Genomic DNA, 20302 nt, shown 5'->3' with positions numbered 1-20302 from the left:
CACTCCTCTGCCCCTCACCAACTAACTCCCACACCCCAACCCCCCAACGCACAGGGAAAAAAAAGGAAGAACAAGGACAACCACATCCATAAGAATCACGTAATCTATACACTTGCCCGGTGATCAACCCCCATTGTTAGGAATGACAAGACGAGAGAGATAGAAAGAGTCATCGTTGTTCGTTAACTCGTTCCCTTCCCGAGACCCATTCCCGTGTGCCCGGCCTCCCCTAAACCCCACCTTCCCAACCTTGACTCCCGTTCAGCGATATTAAAGAGACACAGACATGGCGGTTTCGCTCGCATGACGACGACGGCAGTGACGGCGGTGACTCGCGTGGCGGCAACCGAGTACTCGACGCAGATCGGGGAGTTGAGTTGGGTCGAACAAAACACAAAACACGAAGAAAAAAACAGGATGGTGGCGTGAATGATGCTGCCGTGGCCCCCGTATCGCGCGCATCGAAGAAAAAGACGTACGTGGGGATAGAGGCCGTGCTGTCATGAATTGACCGACGAGAAGAATGGCGGGGTTCCAGTTACCGAAGTCGTGACATGGGCTGACGTCACCACGGAAGCGACGTGATGTTTATCGACCGCGCCCGAACCTAGATGAAGAAGACAGAAAGTTCGCATAAATTCCTTGTGACTTGACTTTACTTGGACTGTTTCCGGGGAGTGACCCGGCTGCTGCCTCCTAGGCTTTGGACATACTTTTGTTTCTTCTCGGCCGGCTTGAGGATCTGCAGAAGGCCCCGAGGTTAGCTAAGGCGATGGATCCACCGGGGCGACGGTGAAAATGACGCTGCGCGTACCTGGAACGAGCAGAGCAGGCTCTCGTCCACGCTCATCATGGCACCGGCGTTGTCGAACTCGCCGCAGTAGTTGGGCGCGCTGAACAGAGTGACGAGCTGGCGCTTGGAGAAGAACTCGTAGCCATCCTCGACGACCTGGTGGGCACGGCAGATGAGGTCCATGTCGTGTTTTTGGAGGAAGCGGGTGACGACATCAGGCCCGAAGGTGAAGGAGACGCCGCGGTCGTTCTCTGACCAGCCCGTGATGTCCTTGTCGGGGTCGGACCACAGCAGGTCGCAGAGCAGGCCGCAGTCGGGGATCTGGAGGCGAAGACGCGTTAGGAGGCGGGAGATTTACACACAGGCCATGACGGCTCGACAAAACGTACATCCGTAGGCCTCATGACGCGGCGGATCTGCTCCATCGAGTTCAGATCCGGGCTCAGGCCACCGTGCATGGTGAAGATCTTCTCATCGATGATGGCAGCGATGGGCAGGCAGTTGAAGCAATCGGTGAAGGTCTTCCACAGCTTGATGTTGTAGCGACGCTTGCACTCGTCGTAGAAGCCGTAGATGCGGTTGATGGAGGCGCACTCGTGATTGCCGCGCAGGATGAAGAAGTTCTCGGGGTACTTGATCTTGTAGGCCAAGAGGAGGCAGATGGTCTCGAGCGACTGCTTGCCACGGTCGACATAGTCGCCGAGGAAGAGGTAGTTGGCCTCGGGAGGGAAGCCCCCGTACTCGAACAAGCGCAGCAGGTCGTAGTATTGCCCGTGGATATCGCCGCAGATCTGGACGAGACGGGGTTAGCCATGCACCGATGCACACGTAGAGACCCGATCGGCTGTGGGCGTGTCGGGCCGGATCGGCCGCGTGGTTACGATCAAGGGGAAAAAAATCTCACCTTGATGGGAGCTTCCAGCTCGAGCAGGATGGGCTGAGAGATGAAGATCTCGCGGGCCTTGGTGCAGAGATAGCGGATCTCGGCCTCGAGCAGCTGGACCTGCTTGCCAGGGCGGCTGCCCCGCACCTCGAGCAGGCGGTCGATTATAGAGTCGAGATCGACGTCGTGTTGATCCGCCATGGCTTCAGCCTTTTAGATCCTCCCTTGAATCGAGACGATGGCGGAGCGCGCAGATGGCGGGTGTTGGTAGCGACGGATGATTCGTCAGCTGAACACAAACGAAGGGAGACTCGGAGAAGAGGACGACGTGTTCCAAGGCCGGGCTATGGCAGATACACTTTGGCACTGAAATGATCAGAAGAAGAAAAAAAAGTCAGCGACGGTTGCAAAAGGCCGAATCGAGAGGATGTGGGTGGTAGAGACAAGCGATCGGTTTGATTTTTTTTTTTTTTTTTTTCGCGACGCGCGGGGCGTTGTGATTCTTTGCCTCGACAGGGAGTCACGGCGGCCTCTCTGCGCACGCGACAAACCACGTCGGAAAAGATAGTGCACGATGACGCGCGGAGCGACCAAGATGGAAATGCTTACCTCGAAGTCGGTGGGCACAAAGTGATCGCAGCAACGAGCGGCTGTGTCGGGAAGAGCGGAGGGGAAAATACCCCTTCTTCGTCTGCCTTCGGCCGCACGCAGCAAACGACGCTCTGCTTCCGAGAAGAGAGTGCTGTTGGGTGGAGAGAAAGGGGGGGTGGTCAAGCGATTTTTTTTTCTTGTTCTGCTCGCCCTTGTTTGTATTTTTGTCGTCGGGGTTATTTCGTCACCGATGAGCTTTTCGGATGCACAGGGCAACTCGGCAGCAGCGAGATGCGTCGTCGGGAGGATGGGGGGGAGAGGCAGGAAACTCGCAAGATAGCGTTCAGGGTCAGGCGGCGCTGCGAGTCAGCAATGAGAATATCGTCTTGAAAAATCGTCTCGTGGGACGTGTGTCGCTGGATGGCTCTAAAAGGCCGATCGTCGTCGCTGAGATGAGACGGGCGGGATTCCCGACGTGTCGATGTTCTCGCTTTTGTGGGTTTGTTGGGGAGTCGAAAACGGGGGGAGGGAAGGTGGGAGAGGGAAGAAAGGATGGATGGAGATGGAGGAGAGTGGGTGCAGCAAGCAATCGCTTCCGTGGCCAGGACGAAACCTGGAATTCGCGGCTGTTGTTTTCTTGTCTCAAATTTTGGGCGTGAAATGTTGACCGCGCGGGGCCTTTCGCCTTTTCTGGTTTGGATCGCCTGGAGGGGAGGATGGTGTCGCCTGGGGTTTATTTTTTTGCTGGACGAAATCGCACTCTTGGAGATGGGATCGCGTTGGGGAGCAGCGCCAGGGAAAAAATGAGTAGCGTCGCTAAGAGTTTGAAAAAGCCCAGGTTGTAGCCAGGCGTGAGAGGGATGGAGACGAAGCACGGCACGCCCGGCAGAGTCAAAAAGGCCATGAACGAGTCAGCCTGGGCGGCCCAGGGGTGCGGAGGCAGGGGTCATGCGTACGATACGGTACGGTATGGTACGCCGCACGGGGGGAAAGCGGCCTTGGCGGAGGGGCCACCTGGGTTGCCCGGAGCGTACAGCGCTGTATTCCAAGGAAGGCGGCGACACAGGACAAGAGGTTGTCGGGACAGCAGGCGCCCAGCAAGCCGGGAGCCTCCAATCCACCGGTGTCACACAATTCGTCCCAGAAAGGCGGGCTCTTTCTTTGCCTAGGCCCAGCTCTCGCTCTCGGTCGCACGGCATCCCGGTCCTTGCCGTCGGTCAAAAATTGCTTCCAGTCGGTCCCTCACACCTCCAGGTCACCGTCACCCACATTCCTTCGACCACCACCTCATTACATACAGTCGGGTATAGATGACACATCCTGGCGGGGAGCTGGCCTTGAGCAAAGGTTGGGATGTGGGGCCTCTCCCACGGACACAGCAAATTTGTCGCCATCTTCTTCTTCTTCTTCTCTTCTTCTTCTCCCGGGGAAGAAAAGAAACCCAACTCCTGGGCCCTCCCTCTCCGGGGTGTGCGTCGTAACGACTCCGACCTCACAAGGTCGCGTCTTGCAGCATTCGAGGCTGTCGAAAAAGGGGATTGGCCTGAGAAGCAGCTTTGTCAGAGTGGAGCACCGCTGTTAGGTGAGAACCCCTCCTCCTCCTCCTCCTCCTCCTCCTCCTCCTCCACCACCACCAGCTCCTCCTCCACCCGGGCTGCTGCTGCTCCCCGTTCCTCCTGTCCTGGCCACCCGCCCGACCTTTGCATCTGCAGCGCCGTGCCACCTTCGCTGCGACCTGAGGCTCCGCGGCTTGAGACACTGTTCCAGCCGGGAGGCGTGGAGGTGCTGGCGGGTTGTCGAAAAGTCTACCTTGGATACCCTAGCAAGGTCGGTCGGGCCCGAAACTCCAAAAGGATACGCCCGCTCTCTTGGGTTTCGGCGCTGCTCTTATTCAGAATGTTTGCCCCATCATGTAGAGCTCGGGCTCCATCGTTTTGCCGTTTGCCTGCCTCGATGGCTCGGGAGGTCAAGAGGCGTGTGGGTTCCATGGGTCAGGTTGCCACCAAACCGTCGGCATCACACACCAAACAAAGCGTTCTGGTTTGATGAATTTAACTACCATGCCACCAAGGCATTGGTCGTATTCCCCCGTGGACTTTGCCCTCCCCCTCCCTCCCGGCTCGAATTGAGACCCCACGGGCGGTTGATGGGGTCCTTGGCGCCGGGTCTGGGCTGTGCTCCCAGGGGCACCCTCCCTTACGCAGTAATACCCGTTTGGGCGGTAGATCGAGATCCCGGCTCCTCAGGTCGCGCTCCATCTCGGACTGTGGAGGGGTTCCTAACTCTTGTCCATGTTTCGCTGCTTTTCGACCCACGTCCCACACTGGGCGACGGCTTGTAATCGAGAGACGCTACCTTACCCCTCCTGATCCCGATGCCCTCTGCATGCGGCTGCGCTCTTGATACGTGAACAGTATTACCCTGTGTAAAGTGCGCCCGCCCCTGGGTGTGATTGGGCTCTGGCAGAACTTGGAGAGCTGCACGCCCGCCGACGGCCCTCTCTCTGCCTTGATTTCCGGAGCGGCCATGGTTATGGCTGCCTGCAGGTGCCCGGAGATGGCTTCATTCTCGGGCCATAACCTCCATTTTTCCCAACGGCCATCTCAATTCCGCCTCTGAGGTGGCAAGAGGCGAGACCTCACATCAGGTCGGCGACAAGCTGGAAACGCGTTTTGCCGAGGAGGCCGTACCGAGGCCCTCCGTCCGTTCTGTGGAAGAATGCTACGGTGCAAAAAAATCAGCTGGAGGTGGTGTTGCCCTCTCTAACCGCACCCAAGGGACAGTGAGTAGGGAGCTGTACATGTGCTAAGAAGGTAGCGAAGCGGGGTACAACTGCCCCTCCTCCTCTTCCTCCTCCTCCTATCCATCTCCCCACGATGTTGTCATTGGGCCGCGCCGCAGAGGCCGACAAGGTAACCAACCAGCCATGGCATGCTTCCCCAGTCCCCGAGCTCCATGGCTGCTGATCGCCGATCCGGACAGGACATCAAGCGGAGGGCTTGCATCACTCAGCATTTCATTGCTACCTTGAATGGATCCATTGATTTACCAGCGCTTCTCCGAACGGCCATTGACTAAGCCAGAGAGGATCTGTGGATTTCTCCTAGCCAGGATCGCTTCAGCTGTCTTCACAGTAGAGAGGGGCCTCGAGACACAACCGTTCATGATACAGCACAAAAACGCAAATATTGGTATATTCCCACACAGACACAGACATACCGCTTACACACAAATAAGGTATCTCCTCCCCTTGACACCACCCAAGACCACGAACAACCGACCCGAAAAACTTGCCTCCGTCTCAAACCAGCCGAAGACAACCAACCAACACTAAGCGACCCCTTCCCGAGAGCCAACGACAACGGGACGAACAGAGCCGCCCTCCCCCCCCCCCCCCCCCCCCCCTTCCCCAGGGACCTACGTGGAACGAAGAAGAGGTTCAACAGAAGAACCCGAGGAGAAAGCAAACGAGATGCAATGTAGTCAGTCCATGTCAATCAAAACTTGTAATGCGACCCCCTACGCCGAGGCCGAACCCATCCTTGCCGTCCATCAATACCTGAAACCCATACATAATCCCACAACCTCGACTCCATACCGGGGCTAGTAGTGAATAAAAAGCACAGAAAACCAGCAAAGAAACAATCAACAGACAAGCTTCCGCTCGTACCGTCCCCCTCCCTGCCACTCATCGCCCCTAGGCCCAACAGTCCAACACTACTCGAACAGCTCAAAAACAAGAAAAAAAAAAAGGAAAAAAGAGAACAAGAAACAAGAGGAAGAAGAGAAGAAAAAGAAGAAAGTCCAGCCAGTGGCCGATGTAGCATGACCATCATCCGCTACTAGAAAAGCATGGAGAATGATTAAAAGAAACCCCCCGTTCTCCCGAGAAAAAGAACGCAAAGCTCACTTCTTCCTCGCAGAGCTCCTGACCCCCCTCCTCAACGACCTCTGCCCAGCAGCTGCCGCCGCAGCCACCTCGCTCCGCGTCCTCTTCCTGGGCGACCCGCCGCCGCCAGCGACAACGACCTGCAACTTTCTGCTGCCGACCCCGTTGGGCGCGGAAGCGGCAGAAGAGGTCCTTGTCGCGGCTCTCCGGTCTCGGGCGCTTGCTCCCCCTCCTGCTCCCGTAGGTTGCTGATTAGCTTTCGTCTGTTCATCTTCCGCAGCGGCATCCTCTTCTGCCTCTTCGTCCGCCACTGCCGCCGCCGCCGCCGCCGCCGCCGCTTCTTCCTCCTCTTCCTCTTCTTCTTCTCCTTCTTCTCCTTCATCAGCCTCGCCACCATCACCGCCCCCAGTAGGGATGGTGATGGTCATTTCCTCGTCGACATCAAATTCCAGGTCCCTCAACGCCTCGTCGTCCATGTCCGTCAGCTCCTCGCTGAGGCTGCGCAGCGCCTGCCGCCCGTTAGGCCACTGCAGCTTCTGTTGCGACTGCTGCTTGGAATCTTCGCCGCCGCCTTTCTTCTCGTCCTCTTGTTGCTGGCTGCCCTCCCGTCCGTTCCCACCCTCCTCTTCTTCATCCTCCACCTCGTCCTCCTCGTCGTCCACCTCCACGGCCGTCGTCCCGTAAGGGTCGAATGAGACCAGATACCACGGTATGCCGCCCGAGGTGAGAAAGTCGTTCCTATCCGCGGGGCTATCCGCTGCCGCTTCTGCGGAGGGGTCGTCCTCGGTGGCGGTGGTGGTGATGATGGGGATCGTGGGGCCAGGATTGGTGGCGGCAGCGGTGAAGGACGGGCCCGAGGTGGAGCCCGTGTTGGACTGTGGGGGCGTGAGCGGGTCGGTGCTCTGGTTGGCGTGGGGGAGTTTGTCATTCCCGACCGGGTCTGGCTGGGCGTAACTTGCGCCCGGCAGCGAGGGGGGCGAGTTGGAGGGCTTGGCGGGGGAGTCGCTGGGGTTGGGTGTGGTTTCTTTACGGTGGTGGCTTGCATCGGCCGAGGTGAAGACGCCGTCTGGCTTGGGCGTCGGCTGGGCGAAGCAGCTGACCTCGATGTTGTCCCCTCCCGGGTTGACACCATCCATGGCCATGTCATCGGGTTCGCCCTCGGCGTCTTCGTCGCTCACGCTGTGGTCGGCCACGATGATTTGGCCCTCAGCAGGAGCGTCGGCCATATCGACATCGCGCCTTTCCTGACCGGACGCCGCGTCGTGGCCTCCTCCAGAGACCGTGATGCTCGCGGAGGGAGCAGCCTGGCGCACCTCGACGCTCGCTTCGATCATGCCTTCCAACTCTTGATGGAGCGGTTCGTAGGGAGTACGGCAGATCTCAGCCTCGGCTTTCAGAGCCGCCTCGAGCTGCGGTTGGATCAGCTTCAGAATCCGCTTCCCTAGTCGCCGGCGCGCAGCGACCTCGTTGTAGTTGTTCGATTTGGATGGCGACGCGCCGACGGGTTCCGTATCTGGTTCTTTCCCGGTGCGCACGAGGGGGCTATTGATGCCGTCGTTGATGGCCTGGCAGAGATCGCGCACAAAAGGCAATACCGTGACGTAGTACCGACGGTCCATGCGCTCAAAGAGCGGTTCAAAGCCCTTCTTGAAGACGTTCTTGTCGAGGCTGTAGGAGGACGAATCAGCGTAACCATCCCCATCGGGAAAAAAAAAGGCCGTATCATGAAAGAGATCCCAAAACTTACGAGGCTGCCCTCTCCAAAACGGGCCGGATCTCCTTGTAGATGGGAAAGTAGCACGTGTCGACAAAGTCGGCCTCGAGCTCCGCCATTTCCAACTTAAGGGCCTCGCGTTGCTCAATCAGCTCGCACAGCTCCTTCAACTGCTGGAGCTCGTCAACGAGGCCGCGGCAGAACTCGATTCTCCTCTCCAGGCGTGCCTTGCCTGAGGGACCCATGGCGGCAAAGTTACGGCGCGTCAGCTCCATGGATGTGAACGTCTCCATTTGCAACTGCAGGCGCTTGAGCAGAGCCGCGCCACGCCGAGCCTCCCGCTTGAGAGTCCAGTACTTGCATGCCTCGCTGACAAAGTCCTTGCGTTTGCGGATGGTGAACCTCGCGAGCGCGCTCTCCACCAGGTCGTAAACGGCCTGGGGAATGATTGGCGCGCCTGAAGGTAGCTTCCAGACGTTCTTTGGCGGTTGTCCCCCCGTCTTCTTGTCGCCGAGAACGGCCGAGACTTTTGCGCCGGTGATCTGGGACTCATCCGGGGGGTGCTCAGTGAGGGCGTTGCGGTGGGTGGCGGCAAGCTGCAGAGCGGAGGCTTGGCTGTCGGCCCAGATGCGGTTCTTCATGGTGCGCTTGTAAAAGCGTTTGGCGTCCTTGGTGGCCTCGGCGACCCTGTGCTCTTCGGCATAGTCTGGCGGGCAGTGCTTGTCGCAGAAAGCTTTCGGCGGGAGGGTGCCGTCCAGCACGGCCAGAACGCCCTGGCTGTTCTTCATCTTAAGGTAGAGACGACACCTGCGGGCGCACGTCACGTGGAAGGCCTGGTAGCAGTTCTTGTTCGAGCACTGGATGCAGGCTCCCATGCGCTGGTTGCAGATGTAACATGTCAGGCGCCAGCGCGTCTTGGGCACCTTCTCAACCTCCATGACGGGTTCCATGAAGGTGTGGTTCCCGAGGGATACTTCGGGGATCCACATGGCGCAGAGGAGGTGAGCCCATTTGGACGAGTTTGTTTGCTTGAAGGCACCATCGGTGTTGGGACAGAAGATACATGTCTGGTGATCCCGTTAGTCAGAGTTACATGGAGCAAACAAACGCGTGTGCAGAATCAACCGTGGCACTCACAGGGATGCCGCGCCCGATAAGCTGACACTTTCGGCACAGCCACTGTCCTTCCGGGATGAAAGGGACGCCGTAGCATTCCTGGTGGACCGCCAGGTCGCAGCCATCGCAGAAGACGATTGCGTTGGTGTTCTCACAATCGCCGTCGTCGCAGATGGCGCACTTGCTGTCTTGCTCTTCGCCGGGCAGCGGCTCGCCATTTACGGCCGCGGCCGAGCTAGAGCGCGGTCGTTGTGTCTGTGGCGGCTTGGGGTTGGGCTTGGGTATCCTCTTCTCCAGGGCATGCCACTCCTTCTCGATCTTGGTGATGGTGATCTCAAAAATCTCACGCGCGATGGGCTCCAGGTCGGCGGCTTTGCGCTGGGCGTTGAGCTTCTCAAGCCACATGTCGTCCTGCTCGTCCATGTCGTACTCGACGCGGCCAACGGCGCCGGCCGGGTGTGGTGGGCCATCGCCGTCCAGCCTGGCGGCACCCGCGTGCTCGATTTCCTCCTCCATATTGGCATCCGTGGCCTTGATCAGGTCGCGCTCCGGTCGAATGAATTGGTCGCTCTCTTGATAGCCGACGTTCATCATCGACTTGTCGACATACCTGGCCTGGCTGCTTTCGAAAAGGGCGATGCGATTGGTCCTGCGGTACTGGGGCTGCTTCAGATCCAGGCGCTCCCTCGAGCTCTGGCCCGTGATGGGGAGCACCTTGGGCACCTTGAGGGCAGGAGCGCTGAGCTCGAGGCTGCGGGTGGCGTACAGCGAGAAAGACTCACGCGCGGGCCGGCCGATGCGGCGCCTGCTTGGCGTTTCCGCAGCAACACTACCGGGCGCGCCGGGGGTGAGCGCATGCTTGCCGTGCCCACTCGGCGTCTCGATCGCGCAGCTGGCTGCTCCCGGGTTGGTCTCCTTCGTCGGCGTGCCAGCGCCGTCAGGCAGAGAGACCGCCGGTGCAGCCTGAACAGCAGGGGTTGAAGGTGCCGCCTTCGCGATGCCGTCCACTTCGTCGGCGGTATACACCATAAATGTCGCCTCAATATCAAGATTCGGGTGAAACTCCTCCCAGCCGCGCTCTTCGCGAGGCTTGTATCCCTCGCTCTGCACGACGGCGGCCGCCACCGCGGCGGCCGAGCTGTACTGCATATCGTCTCTGTCATCGCGGTTGACGGCGGTTCGTATGCGGGTGCTGCGCTCTCTCCGGGGCTGGGCCGACGGAGAGGCCTGCCTCCTGGATGCCGAGGCTCGCGAGCGCGACGCGGCGGAGGGACCGAGCGCAGAGGTGGGTATCTCGACACCGTCTTCGTCAACGAAGCGCCCGCCACCTCCTGGTCCGCCGGGGATGTAGCGACGTTTCTTAGGCGGGGGTTCCGTGGCCGGGCCGTCGGGGATGGATCGCTTGGAGCGAGACGCGCTGGCAGAGCCCGCGCCCTTCGGACGGCCCCGGGGGCGGCCCCGTGCGGTCCGGCGCGGGGTGGATGGAGCCGGGGCCATGGCCGGCAGCGACCGTTGAGGGGTGCTCGATGGGCTGCAAGGTGTGCGGTCGAAGGCGCGTCGAGAGCGATTTTGGTGTCGAAAAGGGGGGGAAAGGGGGGCGTTGGTTGCCTTCAGGGAGCGAGCTGATGGCGGATCTCACTCGATGCAGACTGACCCAGGCTGGCGTGCGGCGAGATTCCAGGGTTCGCCGGTGACGATACACTCGAGGCAGGTCTGTACTATGTCGGCAGAGCCAGCGAGGCGCGGTTTGGGTCGGCAGTCGATGCGGATAGTCGGCGGTGGTCCGGGGCGGGAGACGACGTGACGTTCCGGAAAACGCGAGACGTGATGCCACTCTGGCCAATCAGCACGCGCGCCACAGATGGTGGAGCAACGTTGGTCCCCGTGGGGCTACTTGGCTGCTTATGTAACTGCAGCCGCATGAAAAGTGGGGCTCGTGCTGACCAGGGTCGGTCGAGGAATTCGCCAGGGAAGAAAGAAGGCCAAGCGGCGCGCTGTTATCGTTGTTGTTGTTGTTGGAGATGCGGTCAGGTTGTTGACGAAGAAAGCGCAGTAGAAAAAGAGAAAAAATAAATAGACGCAGTACGAGCTCTCAACTTCTGGAGCTCCTAGAAGCTGTCAGAGGAAAAACATTAAGAGATGGAGATGGCGTCTGGCAATTCGAGTTTGAAAGCTGCGAAGCGGCATTTGGTCAAATGTTGAGAGTCAAGGTCAGTCGGCAACAGAACCCGAACGAATGGCCCGCTACCCCTCCTTCCCCGCGACCCACCCGAAACTCCTTGGTCGGCCCCCACAGGGGCAATCCTCACATGTCGTTTCTTCCCTCATCGCTCCAGACCACCAGCCCTTGCGATTCAAGCTCCCATTGTAACCTCAATTGAAACGGAGACGTGCCCGAATAGACCTCTTCCCATGCGTCTTGGCTGGCATCGCACTCGCGTCCTCCAAAGCTACCTGCAAACCCAGCCTCCACGGTGCAAACCCAATCGTACATCAGCTCCAAAAGGCCCAGTCTCCCTCAGGTCCCCAAGCAATTGCGTCACACCCGACTTCCCATCTAGGCAAGTGTCGGGTGTAAGTGGTGGAGGTCGGCCGGTGGCATCGTAGGGCTGAGTTCACGTTGCCATCTCCCTCTGATTCGGCGTTGACCCCCCTCCCCCCCCTGGAACCTAACAGCAACCTCGATGACGTGGTCACCATCCTGGCGAGCCTTGGCACAACCTCACTACACTGCTTTCATGGAGGTCGCAGCCCCATGGGATTCATCAAGGTTCGCGATTCCACTTCGAAACCGAGGACACTATCACACTGCGGCCATAGCATTCTGTCGCCGTGCCATTGTTTCAGCCGAGGCTCCTCGTCCCTGACGTCTCCCCCAACTCTTCCGTCAATTCACCTGATTTTTGGCCTGCGACGAGACGGATCAATCGCCGATCGCCATTAGACCCGATAATCTCGTGAGATTCCATGACGCACCTCAAGCCCAAGGGCTGACGCCCTGAGGCATTTCGCATCCAATTCCTTTGCACGATTACCCCTTTTGACCCGCAACCAATTGCTTCTTCAGTTCCAACATTCAACGCTGTCTTGGGGTCGGGCAGGTTGAAGATCCCTTTCCGTGTCTAAGCATTGGTTTTTTTTCATGGTCGACTACCTCAACGGCCGGCGATTCTCTGCCATGACCTATCGAACTATCTGGCTCTGTCCCCCCAAAATCCCTGCTGCCAATCGGTTGACCTCCCACGCAACAAGACACCAGACACGCGCCGGATCTTGGAGACACCCATCACGCCGATCAGCTACCATCCGTGCCGAACTGACCTACACCCCGTGCTACGGTTCTTGGGTTTCCAGCTCGGTCAGAGCGGCAGCTCTACCTGCGTGCAATGGAGTCTAATGAACATCTTTCTTTGTTCACGCTGGCAACCAGGGCATCCTCGGTTCAGACTTGATCATAGCTGCTGATAGACAATGGGCAAGCCATTGCTTCTAGCATTTCTTTCTGTGTCTAAAATACCCACCCGGAGCCGGGTTTCTTGCGGACGGACGCAAACTCGGAGGAGACCCGCACAAACGAGCAGCCCCGTGGCGTACACGGTAAAACTTTACGGACTTCTGTCAAATCCCACCCATCGCAGCTCATTACTCGACATCTCTCTCCTAGCAAGTCCACCGCCCGACCGTCAGATTCAGGACCCCTGGCAGGGGATACCTAGAAGCACAAGATCGTTAAGAGACATGCTCGGAGCACTACATGCGATGTTCCTAGAGCCTCTGGTCTCATGAACCCCAGCCCTCGCATCTGTTCAATCATACGCCCCAGCTACAAGATCAGCTTAGATATGGCACCTGAGTTCATCTTCTTTTCCTTTTTTTCTTCTATTTGTTGTTGTCGTCATGTATTGTTTGCGAAGCAGGGTGTTTGCAATTCACTCAGGCATCTTGCCTAGGTAATAAAAAAAAAGCCTTTGAGGATCGGGAAAGTGGTAGTGCTGGCTCGATGAGAAAACTGCCTCTGGTCTCCAGGGGACATTGTCGAGGGCACACCGAGTGCGTCTTTTGTCATGGAAAAAAAGCCGCTAAAGAACAAGGTACTGTATACACAGCGACCGTGACAACAGAGCCCGGCGAGACCAGACCCAATATGTGACAAGCAATGTTGCTACCTACCCTTACTCGAACATCATGTATCCTACCTTACCACATGAGAGACCTACGTAGTAGGCACATCAAACCGCACACCTCTCACGCACGCAGTAGGTACTCAAGCAAGAAGAGCAGCGCGTCTTTTTGGCAATCAAATATTCATTACGCTCCGCCATGATCATCATAAGACCTCCCCACGCCGCGCCAGCGTTTGTCTAGCCGCATCCCGAACTCAAGCATTAACAGTGAAAAAGAGCAAAAGCAACACATGGCAACTTTTCTCACAGGAACCACACCACGCTCCCATCCCCATCCACTCCCCCGCGCTCCTCTTGCCACCTCTTCTCTCATGTGCCACACACTCACACCCCGTCTAGAAAAGCCATCAACAAGACGACACAATGCGATGGGGTATTTAGCAGAAAAATCCACCGAGCCGGGTGGCAACAACCACATGCCCGTCCATCATCCATCCATTCCGTTCCAGACCTGGCCAGCTCTTGCGCCTCTCCTACCCTTTCATCCCCACCAATGAGCCGAGGAGCACATTCGGAGAGACAGAGAAGTACAAGGGCAGACCACACAAACGCCATCAGCCGGTCTCTTCCACTGCCTACAAAAACAATGACATCGTAAGAAATACATAAGACCCTCCCCAGAACGCCAGGTATGCGATGCATGCATGCAAGTAAAAGAGGAAGAAAGAAGAAGAATGCCCCGCTCCAGTGCAATGACTGCGCTGTGCTGTTGATGAATGATATCACAAATTACAAAAAAAAAAAAAAGAAAAAAGAAAAAAAAACACCAAAAGAAGAGAAGAAAATAGAGATGCACCGGAGATGCACAAGAATAAAAAGAAAAGAAACAAGGTAAAAAAAATAAGGGGTATTTCAGCCCAGCACAACTTCCAGTCTGCCCCCCCTTTTCCTCGCTCACACGGAACACAACATCCACCGATGGCGACAACAATGCTGTCAGCCATACGTAGGCATGGCGGTTCCTTAGAGCCGTGTCAGGTCAACACCTCATCACATACAAGTTGCCCCGCTCGAAATCGCCTGCATTCCCGCCGACCTCGGGATCGCCGCGGCATGATCTGAGCGGATCGACGCCGGCGCAGCGACGGTGGCTGCGCAGGATTCAGGCACGAGACGCGCCGACGCATCCCAGCCACCCTCTTCCCTCAGGGCAGTCAGGTACGCTGGCCCGACCTTGCTGCGAATGTCCTCGATCTTTTGCCGGTAGAGCTCGCCCTCGGCGTCCCAGTCAACGCTGTTGCTCCTGGGCGAAGAGGATCCAAAAGCTGGAGAAAGCTGAGGCGCCACCAGATTGGTATCGCTTCGTGCAATATCGCGCGCGCTGGTCTCCGAGGTGGCGACAACGGGCCGAGGGGCTGGTGGCAGGGGTTTTTGTTGTTGCAGAGGATGCTTCTGCGTCTCGGGTGACTTCGAAGTGCGGTAGTTCTCACCGGATTCAGGAGCATCCCTGACCTCGGCAGCAACGGCAACAGCAGCAGCAGCAGCAGCAACAGGGCGGTCAACGGGGCGAGCATGGGGGACTGGGTTGTCGTTGGTGGCCAGATCCACGATGCGTCGTTTGGTCGCCCGGCGGCGCCGGGAAGAGGTCGCGTTGACCTCGGTGGAGGCCGTTTTCGGGAGGGGCTTGTCCTTCCCTGACACGGCATTCTCCCTGGATGGAGCGTCATAGGCGGCGGCTGGCCGGCTAACATCCACAGCGGGCATCTCGGGCACCTCGGGCTTGACGACTGGCACCGGGGGCGGAACCGCAGCGCGCTCCACCAGATAGCGCTTCTCGGCGTAGGTCGGGCCGGTGCCATCGATAAGGATATCCTCGGTATATCCGGGCGTCCGGCGGAACAAGTTAAAGATGGTGATTCGGTAGTCGCGGTGGGTGCGTGTGAAAGGGTTGCCATCGACGTACACCTCACGGATCTCAGGGAGCCCGGTCAGGCGAGCCAGTTCCATCGGGTCGGTGAGGCGATTCTCTCGCAGATCAAGCCTTTCGAGAGGTAGGAGCTTCTCGATGCCGGCAAGCGACTGGAGGCGGTTCGCGCGCAGGTTGAGCGCGGTGATGGCCGGCAAAGGATTGCGGGTGAGCGAATGGAGCGAGTCGATCATGCAATGCGCCAGGTTCAGCGCGCGGAGCGCCGTGAGCGCGGCCAGGCTGTCGGGGATCTGGGTGAAGAGGTTGGACGACAGATCGAGCGAGAGAAGCGTATTGGCGAGCGGGGCCAGGCTGGCCTCGGGGATCGCCGTCAACGAGTTGTCCGGCAAGCCCAGGTGCTTGAGGAAACGCCACTTGGAACTCGGCAGGACGCCCGTGGCCAAGAGGGTTGAAGAGCTCCCGCGTGGCGTGTGCCACGAATCAGAGAGGCTCGAATGGGAGCTTCCCGAGCCCGACCGGCGAATCTTGTGCGAACTGCGGACGTTGGAAGCCGGGGTCCTGGAACTGCACGGCCGCCGGGGGGAGTGGCTGCGCTGGCGAGGGCCGTTCTTGGAAGAGGGGTTTGATTCGTCGGCGTCGATCCTGACGATGGACGGGCGTCTGCTGTCCAGGCCCTGCGATGGATGTTGTTCCGCGCCGGCCTCGCTGCCCAGAGATCCGACGGGCAGGTCAATCGTGGATTTACGCGGCACGGGGACGGTCGGAATCGGCGCCGACTTTGAGAGGTCGATGATGGAGACGGTCGGGCTCCTCCTGCGGGGGCTAGCCGCCCCCGGGAGCGGCTGGGTAGACGATGAATGCGTCTTGGACGTCCTGCGACGCCGCTTGTCCATGTCGTCGAGCACAATGTCGAAGAGGAGATCAGCCGGGTCGTCGATGCTGGCGCGCCTGAGCACGAGCTGCCGAAGCTGGTCCGCAAGCCGGTCCCACCCAAAGAATTGTCGGAAGTCGATGTCGCTAACTTCGAGGTCCTGCAGGTTCTTGAAGGCGTAAAGCGGCACAGCCGAATCAAACGGGAATTCCTCATAGCCCTTGATGAGCGGGAGGCGCCAATCTGGCGACAGCTTCACGCATGGAATCTTGGTAAAGCACGAGTACAGGTATTTCAGGTCGGCCTGAAGCGCAGCCTTTTGCCTCTCCGTGCGGGCGGCAGATATGGACGAGCCGAATCCGAAGCTGGCCCAGAGAGCCGACATGCTCGACATGACGCTGCGAATGCTCGACACGGAGTGGATGGAGCCGACGTCGGAGCTGCGCGTTTTGGAGCGATGCGACTGGCTGAGAAACGACACATAGTTGGCCGAAGCGGAACTGTCGTGCAGATTCTCGAGGCGGACTTTCATGGGGCCCACGGGGATGCCTAGCTCTTCGAAGCGAGAGAGCAAGTAGAAGAGATGATGCGGAGTGAGCGTCAGGCGGGTACTTTTGGCGCTGGAGGACATCCAGCTGAGCGAGCCGAGGGATAGGGCGGTGGCGAGCGCGCTCGACGTTGACGCTGACGTGGAGGGTCGTTCAGGCACGGCCGGAGAGGGCGGGATGTGCCCGGCCGGGATGGAGGATACGCTATTAGAAGCTCCATGGCGAGGGCCACTTTGTCTCCGGTGTTGAAGTGCGTTGGCAAGCGCCTTTTCGTGCGCCCGCACAAAGGTGGCTAATGACTGTTCCGGGTCAGCCTTGATGTTGGTCCTTATTTCTTATAACTAGCCAAGCGCCGCCGCTCAAGGGCCAAGGGCGATAAGGGTGCGACGTACCCTAATGTATCCTTCGCCGTCTTGTGAGTTCATTCTCGACTATGCGGAAGGGTGCATGAGGGTCGAGAGACGGGGAAAGGGGCGGTTGGAGGGTCCCGGGGATGTCGGGAAAGGAGGATCAAGATATCGGGATCGGCCGAGGGGTTGTTGGCGGCGACAGAGCGACTCGTAGCAAAGATCGGGCAACAGCCTGGACCAAAGGGAATGTCAGCTCGACGACTTCGTGACTTGGCACAACAGCGCCGGTGAATGCGTGGCTGTTGACAAGACAGACAGCTGCAACAACAACAACAATGACAGAAGCAGACAAGCAACCAAAGAGCTCCCTTGGCCCGGCGGGTGACGCGGCGTGGGCGAGTCAAATCCAGTGTGGGATCCAGTTATGATGGCAGTTGGGTTACGCCCGAGGTAGGTTCAAAATCGTGGGAGAAGGCCTGTTGTGGTGTTCGACCTGGTGGCTGCGGGGACGCGATTTGTGGGAGGATAGATTACATGGAGGGGGGAGGGGGGGTCCATGTATCTGGCGACTCGAGCGCCCCGTCCCAGTGCTTGTTGACCCAAGGGTATTGGGAGGAGCAGCCGGTCCGGGGTATCGCAGCACCTTTGTCGGGTGGTCGTTCGATCGGTCAGCCGTGGGCTTTGATGGCCTCCCAGGGACTGGCCGGTTTCATGGCCAGCGTCGGGGCTCGAAGACGTGTCGACGGAGCCGATCACCGCCCGGTATTTCGCTCCGGGGACAGCAGGAGGCAGTGGGAGACAGCCGGGTGTTCAGGATCCAGGTTTGAGACACCAACAAAATGGCATGTTGGTGGGGAGGTGCGGGTCGAGTAACGGACATGCTGGAGAGAAGAGCATGGCAGACGTGGACCACTTCCGCCAGGGCCGCGACCGGCACCGACGGGAAGGTCACTAGGAGGCAACCGTCGCAATTTCGCCCATCTTGCCGTCATCCATCCGCCGGGTGGGACGATGGCCGATGGTTGCAGCACAACGTCGTGGAAGCAACGGCGCAACGCCGGTCGGTCGATTGCAGCACTGCCGGGCCATGGCATGGGAGAGACAAGGAAAGAGAACACAAGACAACACGTACCGTCAGTGTGATACAAATCAGTCGACCCAGAGACACGGTCGGCCGCCGCAGGCCCAGGTCGGCTTCGGATCCTGTCCTCGAAGCCGAGCTCGCAAAAATCAAACTCGACCGAGGCTGCAAAAGATTGCTCGAAATGTCACAGACGAGCACGGGATATGGGCGATGCCCAAAAGGAGATAGGGAAAAAGGAGGTGAGACGGGCAACGGCGTTAAACACAGCCAAGTTCGCCCAAGATCTCGCTCGCACTCTGGACGCGTCCAAGAGTGCAGCGTCTTCCCGTCGCGGAAAGGGGAGGGAAGGAGAGGAAAAGCGTGATGCGTAGAGACCCGGAGGGTTTGGGGGTGTTGAAGGACAAGGGCAGTCCAGGCAAATTAAAGAGAAACGAATACTGCCAGACGCCAAAGCCCAGTAGCCCCGGGGGGAGGGGGGCGGACGCTTGGAGGGGGGAGGAGTGTGGAGGGGGGTGTGTGTGTGTGTGTGTGTGGGTGGGTGGCCCGTGGTGGATTCGGTTTACGGGGCTCCAACTTCACGGTAACGTTGGCGACGACAAGTCTGCAGGCGTGACAAGGGTTATCAGAATCCACCCTGGACTTGCCCGGATAGGCAAAGACTCTTCAGGCTCGACTGCCCGAGCGGGGTCATGGAACTGCTCGCACTGTCTGGCTTGTTGCGAGGCGATGAGGCCGGGCGGGTGGCCGGCTAGGTCACCAGCCCGTGTCCTCACCTCATCCACCGGAAATCAGGCACTGCCGACCGGCCTCTTGCGCAGCTTCGCAGCTTCGCTCGCAGTCTACCATACATACATACAGGACGATGGCAAGGACGGCCCGGAGACGGAGCCCTCAGAGAGAGTTAACAATCAAGCCCAACCTCATTATTTTTTTGTCGTAGAAGAGCCTGAATCGAGTCGAATCGAATTGTGGGATGCCTCTTCCTAGTATAGGCCATTTGGTGCCCCCGAATCCGAGACATGCGATCAGCGTGACCGCTTCGGCCAGTCAGGACCCAGAATGGGCGTCTCTCTGGTTTGCCGCCTCGCCGCAGACCAGCCAATCGCAGGGCCAAAGGACACCAGGCGCATGTGAGCGATAACGTGAGTTCTGCTCCTCGACTCAGCGGTCATCGCTGCATGGATCGAAGAGATTCAGAAGGCATTGCGGTTGGGTTTTCGGAAACCCTCACCCTGAGGGAGGAAGAACCCGGGCCGGCAAAGGATGCGGTTATCACTGTCATCGCAATCTCGATCATGGTGGATGCTTGGACAACCCGGGTTGACTTCTAGGGCGATAGGTAACGCAGGCCCACGGTATGGAGGGCTTTGTCGTCTCGAGGAGGCACTGTGCGGGGCCGCCTAGGAGCCTTTGTCTTGGCGGCATGGCAGATCAACAAATCAACGACCACCCCTACGCAGCACCTAATCTCCAAACCCACGCGAAGCGCGCCTGGTGCTGCAAAGGTGCACGGTGGGGAGGTCACAACAGCCGTTCGGACAGGCAATTCATTTCTGCCAACCTTCGAGAATGCTCTCCAACAGCTCACGTCTGCAGCTGCCGGTGTCTTGACCTCTCAAAGACGCCGTCAGCCAGCTTCTCAAGCTGTTCTTCGCGGTCCTTGCCCCCCGCGCGCGTTACCCGCGGTTCTGTTGTTTATCGTAGCACTCGCGAAGTGGTCCCGCCGACGCCCAGGAAACCGGTGATTAGATTGTTATGCGTGTCATCGGTGGAGGACCGCCTAGCGGCAATCGCCGCTGGGTTCAGCTCAGCCGCCGCCGGGGCTTGCCCGTCGGCGCGCCCGCCGCGGAGGAGCAAACAGTTGGCCGTTGGTTTTCTTTCTTTGCGTCCGACCTCTTAACATTACCTTCTCCATAGGCCTAGCGTTCATAAGGTGCCTAGCTACCGTGTACTGTGTACGTGACGTGAAACGCACACCAACATTCAGCATGCAGAGCGCCGGCGGATCGACCGGCGCCACTGGCCCGCTGCAGCCCCGGGACGAGCGAAGTTTGGTCGTGGTATTCCGCCCGGGCCTCGATGCACGCCATCCACCGGCGTACCTTGCTTTACCCTGTTGGCCAGGAGGCAAGGGTATGCGAAACGGCCAACGCCAGCACCAGACTCGCATTCTTTGAGGGATGATCGCACTACTGCATGGGAGGAACCCATCCCGCAAAGGGGCATTCAGTCCTGGAAACCCAACAGCCGCACCCACTTCACTGGAAGGCTGGGTCCCAATGTTACGTCTCGAGATGCGACCGGACGCGTCCAACCTTTGACGGCCAGGTTCGGGTCTCTAAGCTTGACTGTAACGTTATGCAGACGCGTCTGGAAGACCCGGGAAGATCCAGCAGGGTGCCCCGAACGCAA

General features: G+C 58.8%; 3 protein-coding genes across 3 annotated transcripts; all 3 read right to left on the bottom strand.

Annotated features, from left to right (window-relative positions):
• Positions 1–588: 588 nt before the first annotated feature.
• Positions 589–1877, bottom strand: VTJ83DRAFT_1133 (uncharacterized protein; the record flags this gene model as incomplete). Its single annotated transcript, XM_071007259.1, has 5 exons — positions 589–607; positions 714–742; positions 815–1114; positions 1183–1584; positions 1698–1877. The coding sequence occupies 5 exons, from the start codon at positions 1875–1877 to the stop codon at positions 589–591; spliced, it is 930 nt and encodes a 309-aa protein (XP_070870486.1).
• A 4296-nt stretch (positions 1878–6173) lies between these two features.
• VTJ83DRAFT_1132 (uncharacterized protein) lies at positions 6174–10483 on the bottom strand (the record flags this gene model as incomplete). Its single annotated transcript, XM_071007258.1, has 3 exons — positions 6174–7824; positions 7904–8937; positions 9008–10483. The coding sequence occupies 3 exons, from the start codon at positions 10481–10483 to the stop codon at positions 6174–6176; spliced, it is 4161 nt and encodes a 1386-aa protein (XP_070870485.1).
• Positions 10484–14160: 3677 nt separating this feature from the next.
• On the bottom strand, positions 14161–16881 carry VTJ83DRAFT_1131 (uncharacterized protein; the record flags this gene model as incomplete). Its single annotated transcript, XM_071007257.1, has 2 exons — positions 14161–16755; positions 16849–16881. 2 exons carry the CDS (start codon positions 16879–16881, stop codon positions 14161–14163), a joined length of 2628 nt encoding a protein of 875 aa, XP_070870484.1.
• Positions 16882–20302: the final 3421 nt, after the last annotated feature.

The sequence above is a fragment of the Remersonia thermophila genome, chromosome 1 (genome assembly GCF_042764415.1).
Source record: "Remersonia thermophila strain ATCC 22073 chromosome 1, whole genome shotgun sequence".
In the NCBI taxonomy this organism is placed as follows: domain Eukaryota; kingdom Fungi; phylum Ascomycota; class Sordariomycetes; order Sordariales; family Chaetomiaceae; genus Remersonia; species Remersonia thermophila.
Note: the sequence above shows the minus strand (reverse complement) of the source record. Positions and strands in the feature narration are given on the sequence as shown.